We start from the raw sequence: 17737 nt of genomic DNA on the forward strand, positions 1-17737 counted from the left end.
TGGAATGCACAACAATCGATTTCAAAATAAACTGAAAGTATCATTAAGTAGAAAGTTAAATTTGTTAGAGCCTGCCACAATACACACAGATAAGCATATGCCCATGTGGCTCTGAGTCTGAGAAAGAGCATTACGCAATAATGAACGATGTAGAGACTACGTAATTGTTTTTTATGATCCAAAGTGAAATGGCTACCGACTCATCTCTCTATTCACAGACAATTATTTTGGACGCCTTTTCGTGTGTAGTTGAACTTCAAATGCTTTGGAATGATTGTATTGAATTGGGCCAAATTGTTTCAGCAGCGTTAAGAAGATTGAAATGTGTGTTTTTGTGTTGTTGTTTTTTAATATATCTTTGTTGTTTCGTGCCTCAAGCGATGATATGCAAGTTCATTGGGTTGTTGTTGGATTCTGTGATTGAGTTGTTGAGAGGAGTACGAGATGAGAACGCGAGAGGGCGTCTAAAAGGCTGCTTTAATTGTAAGTTATGTAAAAAGAAAGTGAATGTATGGCCAAGCCTATAATTTGTTAATTGTTAACTAATAAAAATAATAATATTTTACAAATTTAATGTTTTCTGTTCTTCTATCCTTTGATATGCCCGATGATCTGGCAATTAAATGGTTGAAAAGTCATCAGCTTAGTTTAAGCGTCTTTGATCGCTGTTCTATTTAAAGCTTCAATCACGATTTCCTTTGGTTTCCATCTGCTAATCCAAATCATCTTTAAGAGATCTGTTCTGTTCGGTCTGCCAGTTCCCCCTGTGGTGCCAACCATTGTATGCAAAGGCTCAAAACGTGCGCTAAATATAAAATTTAATATTGCCGCTTTACATATGTGTGTTTACCGCTCGTAGTTTAAGCCAAATGAAGATGGTCTGCTGCTTCTGGTCTCTTCTGGTCTGGTCTGGTAGGGCCTGGCCTGGCCTGGCCTCGGCTGGTCGATTCTGGCCATCAAGCTGGTCTAATGGGCGCATTTAGCTAAAAGCTCAAAAGTTCAAGTGCCTTTTGGTTTGGGGTTATTTGCAGATTTTTTTACGACTATTTTTTGTATCTCAAAGATACAAGTTTATTTATGGGCAGCGCCAAGTTCACGATCCTCTAGCCGTAAAGTGCAAAAAGTGCATAAAATGCAACGAATGACATTGCAACACCCGGCACAAGAAGCCGCATCAGCGTCAGAAACCGAATCACAGAATCACACAGCCACTAAAGTTGCAGTTTATATGTGCATACTGTCTGTATGTATGTGTGTGTGTGCATGAATGCGTGTGTTGGTAAGTTGAATTTAATGTAGTTTGCCTGCTAAATGCAAACGCACAGCAGCCACCGTGGCCACCGTCGCAGCTGAATGCTAAAAGGGTTTTGGCTTGGATTCGTTTATTTTATTTACTTTTTTTTGCATTTGTATTTTTTTATTTACTTATTTTTATTTATTTTTTTTTGTTGTGCTGCCCCGCGTTGATGCGCCTCATTAGGAGTGGCTGGAAACCAGTTTGAGGGGCACAGATCCCAGACAATTGACAATTTAAACGAATTTCTTTCAAACACAGCACTGACATGGCCCAGGCACATATGACGAATAGTAACTCGCTGCTCCGCCGCCTGGGGCCGAAGTTTACGCATGAGAAATGCAGCTCAAGCCATTTGGCCACCACCACAGACGGGTGGCTGGTGACTGGTGGCTGATGCCAGGCGGTTGGCGGAAGGCGGAAAGCGGAAGAAGGCAAAAGGAAGGTGGCAGGAGGGCCCAGCTAGAACAGACAACCGCCTGTATGAAGTGTCATTCATCTGCCCATAAACGCATTATTCAATATACTTGTGTACTAGGCTGAGGTTGGAGCTGCATCAGCCAGAAGACGCGAGAGTTGGAGGACTGCCGCAGCTAGACAAACGAGTGATCGGCAGACGAACAACAACGACGACGTCTGACTAAATGCCTCATACTGCGCTGGGGTCTTGGCTGCTGTTCCTGCCAGGCACTTGGCCAGCTTTCTGTCCGTCTGTCTGTCCGTTTGCCCGCTTAGTTTCAAGGTTAACAAGTCGCATTTGCAATTTGGGAGTAGCATTGCAGCCAGACGACCGACGACCCTTCGACTGCGAACCGCATCAATCGCTTTGGTGAGAATTAAATGTTTATGGCCATAGTGTTTGCCCAGAACCAATTTAATGAGCGACCCGACCAATGCCCGATCCCCCAATCCGTGTAGACATGTACAGCAAAAAGCACTCTCCATCGAAGCAATTGATACCCTTGGTGAACACCAATCGATGGCAGCCATCTTTGTGTTAAAATGTTGCTGGAATTAAACCCTAAACAGTCAAAAACAATGTTGAGGACTTTAACGAATGAACGCACGTAAAATGTCAAAGTTATAGTGTAATTAATTAGTTTCATAAACCCTCTCATTAAAACTCTCCTTTATGAAGCTTAATGAGTAACCGAATCCAAAGCAAGGTCCTTTAATTTGTAACATCCGTAAGCATAGCGTGATTATTGACTTTCTATGCGTTTTTTATGAATTTTAGTAATACTGGATTAAATGTCATTTAAATAGGCTTAAAGTGCGAGTGTAACTGGGATTGTGGATAAGAAAGTGCAAAAATTAGCTATGATATCAAGGCCCACTTAGTATTAGTTGAGCTCATGCGAATCGCAAAGAAAGGTAATTTTGCAGTGGCATTAAAATTAAAATATTTTCAGACGACATAGTGTCAAAAGTGCGAATACCCACTGTGGCAAAGGGCAATAACAAGCGGTCGGCAATAATGCGAAGCTGATCTATTATTCACCAGATTGTAAAAATGTAAAAATCACGCTTTCGTGTTGTGTATAAATTGAGTGCAATTTATAAATGTCCAAGCATTGAATTAAATCCCAGGCCGCCACACGGCCACGATGTTGGACCGGGCATCTCTTAGCAGTTGGTGATTTTTCAAAATAAACAACCTTGAGCCGCCGCGGAGAACAATTGCCAGTGCAACAACAACAGCAACAGGCACAATAGACAACAACAGCTGCAGCAGCAGCAAAGGATCCGCGGTTTCCCTTCAAGGCACTAGGAACGATGAAAAATTGCGCCAATTGAATTTGGCCAACGATTGTGCCCTGCCAGAAAGACGGAAAGGCGACGTTTGGGTGCAAATCTACTGGGCGGTCGCTTAGCCTTCAACGCATTTATCAATACCCAAGTGGCCGCTGCAACTATGTTACCTGGACCACAACCTTAGCCACTACCAATGGCAATACCCAGGACCAGGCGTTGACAATACCAAGCTTTATATATAAAACAATGCCGCCACCGCCGCTTAAATTTAAATTGTAAACATAGTCAACGGCTAGGGCTTTTCAACTTTTGTGCCTTAGCTTTATTCGAAAGCATCTAAAGATATCAAATTTTCTATTCTCATATAAATATTTTTATTTTATATATATGTATATATATATGATTGAATAATTTCTTACTAATTTTGTTAACTAAAGATAATACAAAAATACACATAATTTACAACATATTATTCGGGACATCAAAACTCATTGGAATTACACTATTAGTTAAGTCGTTGAGTGAATAAAATTTGGCGATTCCTCAAGTTCCCTTAAACGGTATTTTAAATATGATGTGGGTATCATTCGAAAAAAATTTCGATTTGACTTAGAAAAGGTTATAAATGTTGGAGATTTTAAATTATCTACACAAAATCTGACATATTTGATTCATTTTAATAGTTCAGGTTATTAATAATATATGGCTTCAGAATGTATTTAATTTAATTGGAAATGTAAACCATCTTTGAATTAAACCAAAACAGTAGGACTAGTTAGTGTGTTTAGCAATTAGGTGGGCTATTCATGTTGTTTTACATGACATATTCAAAGAGTTGCACATTTCAAACAATAAGATTAACAAACATAAATAATTGCTTTTGGAGAGACAACAACAGAAAAAACAGAGAAAACAATTTAAGTACATTAAGTAATACGACAAAAAAAATGAAGCTAAACACAAATCTGCTAATTATTCTAATGACTACGTTAAGGGATGTGCCTGACATTTTGCGGCTCAAATTTTTTCGGCCACGGCGCGCAGCTCTTCCATCAATGATGGCACGGCCTCTTGCCGTGCCGAGGTTACCTCCATATCGGCTAGCAACTTATTGAGATCCAGCACATCCTTACGGCAAGCGGCTACGCCCTCGCTTAATTGGCACAAATTTGGCTGGCTACGTTGACTGCGCTCAATTAGCTCCAATATATAGCTGTTGCGCGGACGACCAGTCTCCTGTGCAGTTTGCTGAATGAGCTACAGAAAATAATATTTTATTAAATATTCTTTAGAATTTAAAAAATAAGATATGGACTTAGTCCAAGGGGCAAAGGTTATAATTTCGACATTAAGACATAAAATAATTAACATTCATTTTTAAACAATTTATTGTAATTAAGCTGTGGGTAGGTTATCTACTTTGCTTGTAAGCGTTTGTAGATATGTACACAGCTTGTATATATGTACTCAGTACTTTTTTATTAAATGCAGACTAAGTTTACTTTTTGCTGCACTAAATCTCTCTATATATAAATCTGTTTATCCTGACTAACTGACTGACCGACTGATTGGTGATCAAGGCACAGCCCAAACCGTAAGAGCTAGGAAGCTGAAATGTTCACTGTAGTTACCTTTTATCATGAAGGTGCACGTGAGGACGGGGTTTCGGGAAATTCCACCCGCAAGTATGGAAAAATCGCGAAAAAACTTTGTATGAAACTTTTTTGTTTACCAGCCGATTGGCCTCAAACTCAATTTCAAAGTTCTTTGTTTAAATTCATTTTAGGGGTTTTTCACACTATTCCAAAAATGTATTCCCCTTTGGTGGAAATGGGGGTCAAAGATTGGGTGGGTGACGTTTCGCGCTCAAATTCATTTTCAAAGCTCTATATGAAAAATCATTTGAGACGTGTTTCACATTTTTCGCAAAATCTAAATTCTTTCGGTGGAAAGTGTATTTTAAAGTGATTTTTTGAGAATTTTAAGCAGTGTCCGATTTGTATCAAACTTATTTTCAAAGCTTTATATATGAATATCATGAAAACGAGTTTTAGCTATTTGGGAAATTCCATTCGAAACAGTGATACAACGACGGAAAACGTTTGTATGAGAGTAGTTTATTTACTGTCCGCTCAGTGTCAAAATCATTTTCAAAGTTATTCGAGAACATTGATTTTAAACCATAAGTGCCACGGCAAGGCCGGGCTATACCCGCTAGTGTTAATATATACCCCTCCTTAAATGTCGTCCCCATCGATACTCATGAATTCAAGTTGGCCTTGCAAGTCTTCTAAATTCGACAGTAAATTGAGAGTTACATTATTATTATTAGTGTTTTGTGAAATGGCATTTATGTGTATGTACTTGGTTAGGAATGCATGTAGGTATTTATGTAAGCATGAATTCATGCATGAATATGGATGTATGTATAAAGTATATTTCTATGTATGATTGTATGAAGCAATTACTGTGTACGCATGCATATAAGCTCTTTTGTAGATTTTTATCCAATTGTTAAGATTGATATTAAATAATGATATTAATAATAAAATTAAACGTTTGTCATACTCTTTGCATTCTCATTCGATCTCCCTTTCTAAACACATTTTATTCTATTGTCTTTCTGAAACACTCAGTCTACCCTCCAGATTTGTTTTTCAATGATTTGTACATAGAACATAAAACACACACTCATACATAAAATACTCGTGCGCTAGGTAATATCACTTTTAATTATGTAAATGTATGTTAAGGCTATTCAGAGCTGGGAACAAGTTACCCCTATTTTACATATATAGAAAATATTCGTCGCCTACCTTTTTATAGTCATCAATCAGGTTGGCAACTTCATGCGCCGGTTCCAATGGTGTGGAATTCGTCGTTGATTTTCCTAAATCTGAAACCTCGAAGCGAACTCTTTCGGCGGCCAGCGTTTGCTCTAAAACCTTTGGAAGTAGTGAGAAAAATTGACAATCTTAGGAATTACGATTACGAAATTGCTTACTTTGATCCTGGACAGCGCTTGTTCGTATCTGCCACCAATTTTGGCTAGCCTCATTTTAAGGATAGGCAAATCCATAGCAGCTTTTGCTGCGCGTAGTTCTTGTCGCAGCATTTTCGTCAGCTGCGGCCAATTCTTCACATGGTGCAGTTTGCGACCCGTTTCCGTTTCTAGCACTTGCAGCAGGGTGCTGTGTTGTTTTCTAGAGGCACATTCGCGCTCTTTTAGAAGCGCCTGCACTTGTGCCTGCAGTTGGTTTAGATTAACCGCATCAGCGACTTGTGCCTGTTTAAGTTTATGCAGTTCGTTGCTGTTCTTGGTTTCATGTGCTCGACTTAGCAGCTGCAACTGCTGCAGCTCCTCGTTTTGTTGCGCGAAGAGCTTATTAAGATGCTGCAGCTCATCAGATTTCTGCTGTAGCTGCAGTTCCATTTCTTGCTCCATTTTCTGTGTGGCCTGCAGCGCTTCGAGCAGCTGCCTCCAATCGGCCTCCATTTCATGGGTATTTCTAATTTTTTCATTTTGTTGTTGCAGCAGTTGCTGCAACAATGAAACTGTTTGCTGTTTTTGCTTGTTGACTGCTATTAGCTGCTGCTCCAGTGTCTCAATGCGCTGCTCCAACACGGGTTGAACAGTCATCGTTTGGGTGCCCTCACTGACAAGCTGTTTGGTCTGAGCCTGTTGCTGTTGCTCCTCCAACTTGGCCTTTGCATCACTTAGCTGACTGAATTGCAACACATAAAGCTGAAACTGTTTACGCAGTTTCTTTAGCTGCTGCTTCTGCTCATCGTTTTGGGTCTGCTGCACTTCCAGCTGCCGTTTGGTATGGTCACATTTGGTGCACATCTCCGCGTATTGCTTTTGAAGTTGCTTAAACTGTTGTTCTAAATTTTGAACTGTTTGCTGCGAATCCTGCAGCTGTCTGGTGATTACTGCTTTCTCTGTTGTCAGATCCGTTAGTTGAGCGTTTTTTAGCGTCTGCTCCAACTGTTGCGCCTCCAGCTGGAAATTCAATTGCTCCAGTTGCCGCTGCTGTTCCTCGTTCTGTGCCTGCAGCTTCGACATAAGCAACAATTCCGTTTGCAGCTCGAGAAGTGCGTGTTTTAGGCTGGCTATTTCGCTGGTCTTCGCAATGATCTCGCCATGAAATGCCATGCTATAATTGTGCATGGCATCGATGCTGCACTCGTTGCTCAGTTTACGTTGATAATGTTGCTTCAAGTCCAAGAATTCACGCTCTTTTAGAGCAAGCAGCTGCTCCTGTGTTTGCAACGTTTCGTTAAGCTCTGCAATGACCTGGCGCAATTGCTCCCGCTCGGCAGTGACACTGCGTAGCGTGGTCGCCTTCAGTTCCAGCTTGTGTGCCAATTGTCGATGTTCTTCGATAAGTTGCTTGCACTGTCGCGTCATGTGTTTGTTCTCCAACTCAACACCGGCCAACTGCCGCTGCAATTGCAGCTGTTTGCTATCATTCTCTAGACTCAGGCGCTCTATGTCTGCTAGTAGTTCTTTCTTTTGCTTACGTAGCACTTCGGTCAGCTGACGTTGATCCATAAGCCTTGCCTGCTGTTGTTGCGCCTCAAACGATTCGAAAGTATCCGCCGTGCCGCTTTGCTGCGCAGTTGCCGACGTGGCTGGGCTCGTTATAATAGCGTCTGCCGACAGACTACAAATTTCGAGCGCAGCATATTTTGCTTGTAGGCGTTGCGACTCCTGTTGTAGTTTCTGATTCTCCAGCATGTATTTTCGCTCCTGGGCATAGAGGCGCTCGAGAGTTTCGAGGCGGCTGTGTTTTTGTGACTGCAGTTCTTGTTTATACCACTGTTCCGACTTGCTTAGACGTTCCACTTCGCTACGCGATTTTCGAAGCTCTTGTGCGACCAGAAACAACGACTCCTGTGCTTCGTGCGGCGGAGCCTCATCCTCCTCCTGCACTCTATCCTGTTGCCCTGTCGTAGAATGATGAGTTGCATCTTCTACATCACTACTGCAACTGAAAAGGCCAGAATCATCTGCCTGCGCTACGCCCCCTGAACTGCCAGAGTCCATGGCCTTGCACGAGATCTACAAACATATTAAGTTAAGGTCGAATACTCAAGCATTACTTATGCTCACCAGCTGATCTTGGTGTGTGCCAAAATATTTTTGTAAAGGTTAGTTTTGAAATGGTAAGCACACGGGGGAATCAACTACATATTCGTTGCTGTAAACAAAAAAGACAACAAATTAACAATTTTTGCCAGCTGCGCAGCTGTTAATGCGGTACCAATGTGACCATGTTCGATTTACTTTAAAATGCGTAAGAAAAATGAATACCATAGATCAAGATATTAAAATTGTTTTTGCAATTAAAGTTGTTACTCGAGGGGCTGGCGATAATATATATCCAATGATTTTTATCAATACAGACAAAAAATACATTCAATTTATTCTTTGGGGCAATACTCCATTGTAAGAGTTTTCTTCAGCACCTAATTTTGCTACGTAGTGTTTTATTTCAGATATTGGTATTATAAACATTCAAACGCTACGGCCACACTTGCTCGCGAAACCATCACAAATAAAATCTTATTGGTAATTTGCCAGTTTTTGAAAGCGCTAAAATTTTAATCTCATTCAACAATTAGCAATTCGCGCTTAAGTATCAGTTCAAAAATAGTCAAAATGTGCACCTAAACTGCATTAAGCAGTTGGGCATAGTGCAATTACCATGTGTAAATAGGAATTAATTAGTGTAACAGCAACTGCGTGTTACAAAAGGAAACCTCACAACACAAACAAAAACAAATCACAGCAGAAGAAACATGTCTAGCTCCAGCGGAGCAGCTAGCTGCAATGGTGAAGCCTTCATCATCTATTACGAAGGTAACGCTTTGCAGCTGCATTGGAAGGGCGTGCCGCCACTCACACGGTCGCCCGCATTACGACTCTGCTCCATGGGTAGCAGGTGCAACGTTGGAAACGAGGCTCTGGCAGGGGATTCATTCCAATTTGATTCCAACTGGCTTCTGCTGCTAACGGCGGATCAATCGTTGTACTCTGCCAAGCTGATAGTGGCGCATAGTGTGCATACTTTAGAACTAACCCTGTTGCGCACGGACGTTGTTGACGTGGATTTTTGTCGAGGCAGCCGGCAGCTGTTTGTGGTGCTCGCCAATGGAAGTGTACAACGGCAACTAATAGCAGGAAGCTATCGCCCGAATGCTTGGCAAACACTTAGTTTTGATCCCCTCGAGCTGCACGATGAGGGCGTATGCATGCGTCGCGTTTGCTGTTCCGAGCAGGGCGTCGTCTTTGTCAGTGTCAGGGGTGCCACTTATGTACTAGGCAGTTGCGGCGAGGTGTTTAACGCTGAGCAGCCACGTCACATACGTCTTTGCGAGGAGGGTAAACAGCTGTTGGACCTGGCCGCTGGTGATGAGCACTTCGTACTGCTTATGGCACCGCATCAGTTGGCTGACGATGTGCTGCAGCTGCAGGAGCACATGCAAGAGGAACGGGGCTCACTGAAATCATTACACAGCGGCAGTTCGGAGCGCAGCTTTGCGGCTAACACGCGTCATTTACTTCATCAGGGATATGCGCTGCTCCACACTCAACTTTTTACTTTTGGTGCCTCCAATGGTGGCCTCCTGGGCACTGGGGATCATATACGACGCGCGCATGTTGCACGCCTCGAAAAACTTGATGGTATGGGTGTATGCAGTATTGCCGCCGGCAGGCAGCACAGTGTGGCACGGACACTGGACGGACGCCTCTATCACTGGGGCATCAACAATCGAGAGCAGCTGGGTGAGGATCTCAGTTCACCCATGGAAATCTGCTTGGCAGAGCAGCTAACGCCGGAACAGCACACAGCACTTGAGGCCACCTGTGGCGATTACCGTACGTTACTGTTAAATGCCGCCGGGCGAATACAGACATTGGCCCAATCCCAGTCAAGCACCTATGCACAGACAGTGCTGCATTTACAAATGGGAGCCGCTTGGCCGCGACAGTTGCGCCTGCTGCACTGTGCCGGTGGATACACACTCCAGAATTGCCGTCAATTCCAACGGCAATATCACTACTTCCTCAGTCACCTGGAATCACAGCTGCAGCTGCTGCTCAAGCAGCGCCAGGCGGTGCAGACGTTAATGATTTGGGAGTTGCCTGCACTGGCGCCACTGCTGCTCAACTGGGAACGCATTGTGTGCCTAGTGGCGGCCACATTGCATTCTCTCGAGGGCTTCTATCGTGCGGACTACGTGCAGCCGGCGGATATATTGTTCATATGCTACTATCGTGAGTATATCGAGCTGTTTGAGAGCTACACGAGAGCCTATTGCGATGTTCTCTCCGTGAATGGCTTTGGCGAGGCGGTGGCCGCCATCTGCCTACCGCCATTAAGCACTCACAATCCGCTGGCGGAGCTGGGCGAGGAGAGCTACTTAACACGCCTGTTTCAGCAGCCGTTTGGCATCTATCAGCTGTTCATGCAGTTCATGGAGTTGCTGGTGAAGACCCAACCCGAATACGATGAACACCGTGTCGCCTGGTCAGAGTTTGCGCGCATGAGCTGTATTAGCCAGGAACTGGCCGTCAATACCAAAGAGTTCTGGAGCAGCAAGGAGTGTACGCCGCGCATTGCCCACCTTAGGCAACGTCAACGACGTGTCATACTCACATCCAACCTGGTGCCGCTGAAACTAACCAACCCTGGCATCAGCATGTCCAGCCCCAGTTTTATACTCTTCTCTGACTTTCTGTGCCAGCTAGGCAACCATGCGCTGCACACGTTTCCACTGAACGCATTGTGGGTTTCGTCGAAGGGCGAACTGGAACTGAGCATCATCACGCCAGAAAAGAGTTTTGGTTTGATAACCAAGAAGACTGAGTCTCGCAAGGTTTGGCTTGATCAACTACAGTCGAGTATTGTGACCGCCTTGGGGCGCCCTTTGGGCAGTCCAGTGCCCAGTGTACGTTCCACCGCCTACGAATATAGTCGTGAGCATCCAAAGTATGCCAGGGTTAAGGCCTGTGGCACCTGGCGCAAGGGCGTGCTGCATGGCAACTGCTATTTGGAGTATCCCGATGGCAGTGTCTATTGCGGCGAGATGCACCACGGCGTCATCGAAGGTGAGTCTATTTCTATTATTATTTAATTGCAAATACAATATTCATTAAATATTTGCAGGCTATGGCAAAATGGTGATTCCCTCATCGGGTGTATACGTAGGTAACTTCAAGAACGGCCGATTTCATGGCTACGGCGTTTACGAGCTTAATGGCAGCGATGCCCACGACAGCGAGATTTATGAGGGCAACTTTTACGAGGGACTCTTTCACGGTCACGGTATGATGCGCAATAATCGCTACATTTATGTGGGCGAGTACGTGGCGAACACGCGCAACGGCTACGGCGTTTTGGAGGATCTGGTCAGTGGTGACAAATATATGGGCATGTTTGCGGACAACAAACGCTCTGGAGCCGGCAGCTGCATCACAAATCGTGGTGACTACTTTGAGGGCAATTTTGCGGCCGACGATCTCTGTGGCAGCGGTGTCGCTGTCTTCGAAAATGATTACTACTACGAGGGTGAGCTTACGCTCCAGGGACCAAATGGCCGGGGTGAATACTACATGCCCATCGGCGATGCTGGCAATGCGCTGGGCGCTAGTGAGGAAGACGATGACAATTATGAGCTAATTGGCAACAAAATGTTTGGCCATCTCAGTGGTAGCTGGGAGACGGTGCGCATACAAACTGGAGAGTTGGCGCTCAATCGACGCTTTCCAAAATTTCCCAGGTAAATAAGTCTATCACAGGGTGGTAATTCTCTAGTATCCTTAATTCACGCTTCATTAAAGTACACTTGGGCGCATGGTGGTGGACCACAATCGCAAATGGCGCGCATTGTTTAACAACTTTGAGGCGGATTTGGCCAATTGCAGTGCCACGGCCAGCTGCAACAACCCCTTGGCTAGCGTTTTGGGTGGAACGCTCAAAAAACCTACAAAAACAACGCTGAGCACGGCACAGATGTGGAGCTGCATAGCCATATATATGAACAAGCAGCGTTCTCGAGATGCCTCAAAGCCGGGCAACTATTTCAATAATATTCTACTCAGTTTGCCGCTGCCACCAAAGCCGGCTACGCAGCCTTTATTGAACAGTACCCCGATATCTCAGACTTCGTTGGTATCTGGGAAACAGGCTTCTGCACTGGACTTGAACAGCTCGACGCCGCGTCGCATTCACTCGCAAGAGACGTTATGCAGAAAACTAGACAGTCTACAACGTTCGGATAGCTTGCTTTCTATTGGACATAACTCCACAATAGATACAAGAAGTTTGGTAAGCTTTGGTATGAACGAAAGTCTACTGGATCGCAGCTTTAATGGAGAGTCAGTGCCGGGCAATCTGAGCAACAGTTTTGGCAGCGTGGCACACAACAATAATAACAACATATCCAAGCATAGAAACAATAGTAACTGCTCCATAACATCGACAACCTCCACAAGCAGCACAATGCTGGAGCAGGTACCAAGCTTTGGTATGGCGTCCACCCTAAGTGAACACGATGTGAGCTGCATCAGGCTGTATCTAGAGCAGGCGTTCAAGGATCGTTATCATCCGCTGTATGCGCTAAATGAGCGTATTGCCAATTGTTTCCATTACTCGTACGGATATTGGAAGGTGAAGCCCACGTCCATTTTGGCCAAACAGGCGATGCGCGAATGGGAATCTATTTCTAGGCGTATGTATCGTTTTGTTCGTAAAATGTTTCCCGCCTTGCCCGAGGATTACTGCCATCTCGAGAGCACCAGGGAGGTGATCTCGCACATAACGCTTCTCTATCCATTGGTGCTATCCGAGGGCATTTACTCAACTCTATTTGTGCTGTATGCCAACAAATACAATCGCAAGGATGAAATCTATAGACAGAACTTAAACCATGCCGAGAAGTTAAACGATGAGGAGCTGGTCCAGCTGCTTGGTCATGACAGGTAAACAAATTTATTAATAATGCTTATTTCTGTTTATTTTCTGTCTTTTCGTGCTTGAATGCAATATATGTACTTATGGGTAGGTTTTAAGTCCTACAATTTGTGTTAGTTGTAAGACGACATTTTTTACCTGCTTTAAAAATTGCAAGGTCAGCTTTAATAGTTTTTGTATTGAAAAATTATAATTTTACAGATAATTAAATTTTTCAAGTTTTTAATTCAACCAGCTGGCTAAAAATGAAAAGAGAAATTTTTATGAAAATTGTCAGTTTGCAAAAAAAAAAAAAAAATAATAATAATAATAACCTGTGAACAGCCACATATAGCTACAAAATTTGATTCAAAATTTCGTATAAATTAGTAAATCATAAGTTCAAGATCGAACCTCGCAACTTGAATCTACGTGTACTACATTTAAACGCTTAGTGAACTGACGGCTAATGTTCAAAATAATTTGTGGGCTTGTTTAAATGTTATACTTATCAGATTGTACGGAGAAAGTGTCTTACCATACCTATATGTATATGTACCCAAAAACAAGTCTTTGCCGCTGACATTTAACTGCTTTTCATTTAATTAATCTTGATCTGATTTGCAGTTGCCTCAACGCTGTCATGCTAGACACGAAATTCGAGGAGGCCGTACAGACCCTGAAGCAGCTGCAGGAGAAATTTAGTCCCCAGGATATGTTGACTGTGATACAGCGCAGCATGGAGTTGCTATCGGAGGCATATGGGCATGCCATGGCAAGTGAGTATAATTAAGTAAGTTATCGAATTACGCTCCATTCATTTTATATTCTACTATATTGCAGCAAATGCCGCACAACTCAATGCGGACAACATGATACCGCTCTCCATGCTGGGAATGCTGCGTGCCGCTGTGCCGCATTTGGGCGCTGAGCTGGCGTTGCTCGATGATCTAACGGGTGGACCCAATTTTCAGGCCGAAATGAATGGAATGGCTGGCTATTGCTATACCACCCTGAAGGCTGCCTACGAGCATATAACAATTCGTGCGCTTCAGCGGCTGCCCTGAACTCAAGCTCATATTAACCTTGTTACAATTGTTATGGCTTTTTATGCAACGATCAATTTAAATGCTAATTTATGCTTATTGCCACGTGCACACCAAAGTAAGAAAATATTCGCGTAAACGTTATATACCCTGTATATAGAGAAAAAGAAGTGCAACTGTCCTCATAGGCATAGGATTAGGTTTGTTATTTAAATGTACAGTCGTCGAAGGATTTTTGCAGTGTATCGATCTGTTTATAATGTATGTACATGTATATTTCTATAATACAACATATTAGATAACAATTTAAGATTAACACATTCCGAATCAATACATGATTTCTCGTAACAAGTAATTCAATTCATTTTTGTAATATCTGAATTCTGTCACTGGAACTTCAATTTATGCAATGACTATAGCCAAGATTAACTTTTGTGCTAATTGCTAATGAGTATATATATAAATGCCCTCCATATCATTGCAATAGACACACTCTGTATCCTGTGGGAACAGCGACCCGGATAGGTGTTGCACAAAGTTAATTTTATCAAATTTATAGATAAGATACTTTTCCGGGAATGTTGTCCCCGACGAATAGTTATAAACCAATATGATTTGATCGCCTTGATCGATAATCTTGCGTGAGGACAAATAGGCAAGGGCAAGGATTGATTTGCGAAAAGCATTGCGTCGATGGTTGACAAAGTAGGTGGTGCGAAATGGAAGCATGGTAACATTATGATACAGGGATACATAGTCCTCAGCGGAGCGCATGTGACTGACAAAAAGAATTGGCGCTTTTGGGCGAAAGTGAGAAATCTTCTGCACCATACGCGTGGTCACGCCGCAGACAACAATGGCCTTGGCATTCACCTCCAAGGAGGCGGTAACAACGGCCCGTGCTAGGCCATCGGCACCGGTATGCGAACTGTCGCAGTGGGGCATCTTTGCCAGAGCCACCGGCAGAATCTGATCGAAAATGGCGTTCTGCCAGAAGCTGAAGTAAAAGACCTGACGGGACTGATGGCACTTGACCACATATTTATCCGGATAAAAGAATATATAGTAGTAGTGGGCGGGATCGACGCGGAGATGCTGCTCATTTATGGGCCAGGTATCAAGTAAGATGGGCTTTTTGGCGTTACGTGTCAGCTGCAGGAGACATTCGGCATTGGGACACATACGCATAATATCTGGCACTATAGCTGGCTCCGCCAGCTCAACCAGCAGGCCATCGTAGCGTTCAGCGACCCAGTTCAGTTCACCATCGCAGCCCTCAATCTCGTTCAGCACGACCCGCGCGTAGAGTCTGAGATTTTCACACTGCAGCGATGCCATGACTTTCTCCAGATTATTTATATACTGGACAGTGCCAGCAATATAGGATACCACCACATTGATACCCACCTCGCGGGCAAATGTTAAGTCTTCCACCTCCTCGTACGATAAGCGATACTTGCTGCAGCGTGCCGGGAAGAGTACCGGCATAAAGGAACTCAGCGTGCCCCCACGGCATACGCAACATTTGAGATGATCCTGGCGTACGGTGCGCACCATCAACTGTATATCTTCCCCAATGAGAATGATATCAAACTGACGAACATCGGCGAGCAGAAAACGGGCGTTTACATAAATCATATCCGCTCTACTGTGCAGGGAATAATTGCGATCAGCAGTCAGAATAGTTCTGTAACCCCTTTTCAGTTCGTAGCTATCGCACTCATCCATATCCAAATAGCCAGTGTATTGTTGACGCGGCGACAACTTGGCTATAATGGTGGAGGCAACAGGAAAACCAAACTCCTTCGACACAGCTATCTCGGCCTCACGTAGCTGCACAATAATATCCTGATTTTCGCGCAGCGGTCCACGAAAAAGATCGAGTAAGAAACAGCGTATGCCGGAATCTAAGTTATATAATGCCATTTTTTAATCCTTAGCTGTGTTGCACTATTCAATATACTCACGCAAATACATATATAGATTCTCATCGCATTTCCCGCAACCCAGCTCAATGCACTTGCCGTTCTCATTTGTATTGAGGGTTTCCGGTACGCTGAGTATCTGGTAGCCAGAAAAAAAATTACCCCAACGCTCTTCATCAAAGGGCATTTGGCATATATCCTCGCTAATGCTCTCGTACATTTGCAAATCGTCGCTAAAGCTATCGACGCCCGGCACATAAGACATTATTTTCAGACTGTGAATTGATGTCAGTCGATTCATGTCCTCGGGATTCTTATGGAGACTGCCATCATCATCCTGGCCGATCAGATCTATGAATGCCTTGCGCCGCTGCAAGGAAGACAATAGCTCCTTAGCTCTGAGTACCTTATCCACATCGACCGCGACCACTTTGAGTCGCTGGCAAATATTTTCAATGACATCCGTCTTCTGTTTAATGCTGAGCTCGTTATCTTTCGATGTTTCGGATATCTCATGCACGTCTGCCTTCAATTCGTCCATATTGATTTAAGCAAATTGGCCAAAAACAAATACAATAAAAAACTACAGCTATTAAAGCTCATATATCTGATCACAACTGGATGTAAGGCACATAGTTTTACAAATATTATATACTTTATATTCAATTCGAGAACAATATCAGTGTTGTGAAAAATTTGATTTTCATATCAAAATGAAAATAGTTACATGTATATCACAACAAATGTGTCGGTCTTAAGTTTTGTTTGCTGAAACTGGCTTAGGTGTTTGCTTCTTTACATTTTCGTTGAAGTTTTCCGTAAAATTATAAACTACTCAAATTATTCATAATCAAAGAAACATTTAAATACTTTAAGCCTGAGTCTATTGGAAATTTTCAGAAAGGGTGTAACAGCTGTGTGTTTATGCATCAGTCAGAAGGCAACAGATCCGACTCCATACAGTTTTTACATTCCTGCCCAGTCATATCCGTCTGTCTGCTTGTTCGGCCCAGAAACTAAAAAGCATGAAATACTTAACAAGCGGCACTCAAGCTCATGTTTATGGCAAAAGATAGATCAATTTTTTCAAACATTGATAACAATCGACATATCTCGAAGCTTTTAATGCCTAGACTCTGTTAGTTTTTCTCTCATTATGTATATACAGATCAATAATAATTACATTTTTTGATGCCTTCTTTGTAAAATTATTAAAGAAACTGATTTTTTTAGGCATAGTCCGGGACTTTTATGGGTATTTACACACATTTGGATGCCATATAAATAACAAAATACAAGTAAGAGGTTATAGTCGCGAGCTCCCGACTAGGGGATACACTGAACCCTCTTCTTCCAACATCAAATGCATATATATATTCTATTTTAGAAGCTTTATGTCAAGTTTGATGGCTGTAGCTCTTATTATTTACCAAAATTACCCAAAAAAAACAGGATATCGGTATCGATTCTTATCGATTGTTTGGAAACGACGTAAGTTATCGATGATCGAAAACAAACTCGAATTGCGCAGGCACTACTCTCAAATTTCAAGCCTCTAGATCTTTTAGGTTCTGAGATCCTTGCGTTCACACATACGGACGGACGGACAGACAGACGGACATGGCTAAAACGTTTCGGCTATGGATGCTGATCAAGAATATATATACTTTATGGGGTCGGAGATGCTTCCTTCTGCCTGTTACATACATTTGGATTTTGCACAAATACAATATACCCTTATACCCATTTTTAATG

The 17737-nt window shown here is 43.0% G+C and overlaps 3 protein-coding genes across 4 annotated transcripts; 1 reads left to right on the top strand and 2 right to left on the bottom strand.

The window, feature by feature from the left end:
* Positions 1-3504: 3504 nt before the first annotated feature.
* On the bottom strand, positions 3505-8319 carry LOC6622200 (interaptin). 2 transcript variants are annotated; one of them, XM_070208055.1, is made up of 4 exons: positions 8170-8319; positions 6054-8114; positions 5866-5994; positions 3505-4306 (listed from the first exon to the last, which is right to left on the bottom strand). In XM_070208055.1, exons 2-4 carry the CDS (start codon positions 8097-8099, stop codon positions 4067-4069), a joined length of 2415 nt encoding a protein of 804 aa, XP_070064156.1. In that variant the 5' UTR covers positions 8100-8114; positions 8170-8319; the 3' UTR covers positions 3505-4066. The 2 variants fall into 2 exon arrangements, with proteins under 2 accessions (XP_070064156.1, XP_002048655.2); XM_002048619.4 differs by having other exon boundaries at positions 8166-8319.
* A 260-nt stretch (positions 8320-8579) lies between these two features.
* Positions 8580-14412, top strand: Als2 (Amyotrophic lateral sclerosis 2). Its single transcript, XM_002048620.4, has 5 exons — positions 8580-11168; positions 11227-11839; positions 11901-13040; positions 13639-13790; positions 13855-14412. The coding sequence occupies exons 1-5, from the start codon at positions 8855-8857 to the stop codon at positions 14076-14078; spliced, it is 4443 nt and encodes a 1480-aa protein (XP_002048656.1). The 5' UTR covers positions 8580-8854; the 3' UTR covers positions 14079-14412.
* On the bottom strand, positions 14307-16667 carry LOC6624073 (pyruvate kinase). Its single transcript, XM_002048621.4, has 2 exons — positions 16025-16667; positions 14307-15964 (listed from the first exon to the last, which is right to left on the bottom strand). Exons 1-2 carry the CDS (start codon positions 16521-16523, stop codon positions 14502-14504), a joined length of 1962 nt encoding a protein of 653 aa, XP_002048657.1. The 5' UTR covers positions 16524-16667; the 3' UTR covers positions 14307-14501.
* Positions 16668-17737: the final 1070 nt, after the last annotated feature.

This window comes from Drosophila virilis, chromosome 3 (assembly GCF_030788295.1).
Source record: "Drosophila virilis strain 15010-1051.87 chromosome 3, Dvir_AGI_RSII-ME, whole genome shotgun sequence".
NCBI lineage: Eukaryota > Metazoa > Arthropoda > Insecta > Diptera > Drosophilidae > Drosophila > Drosophila virilis.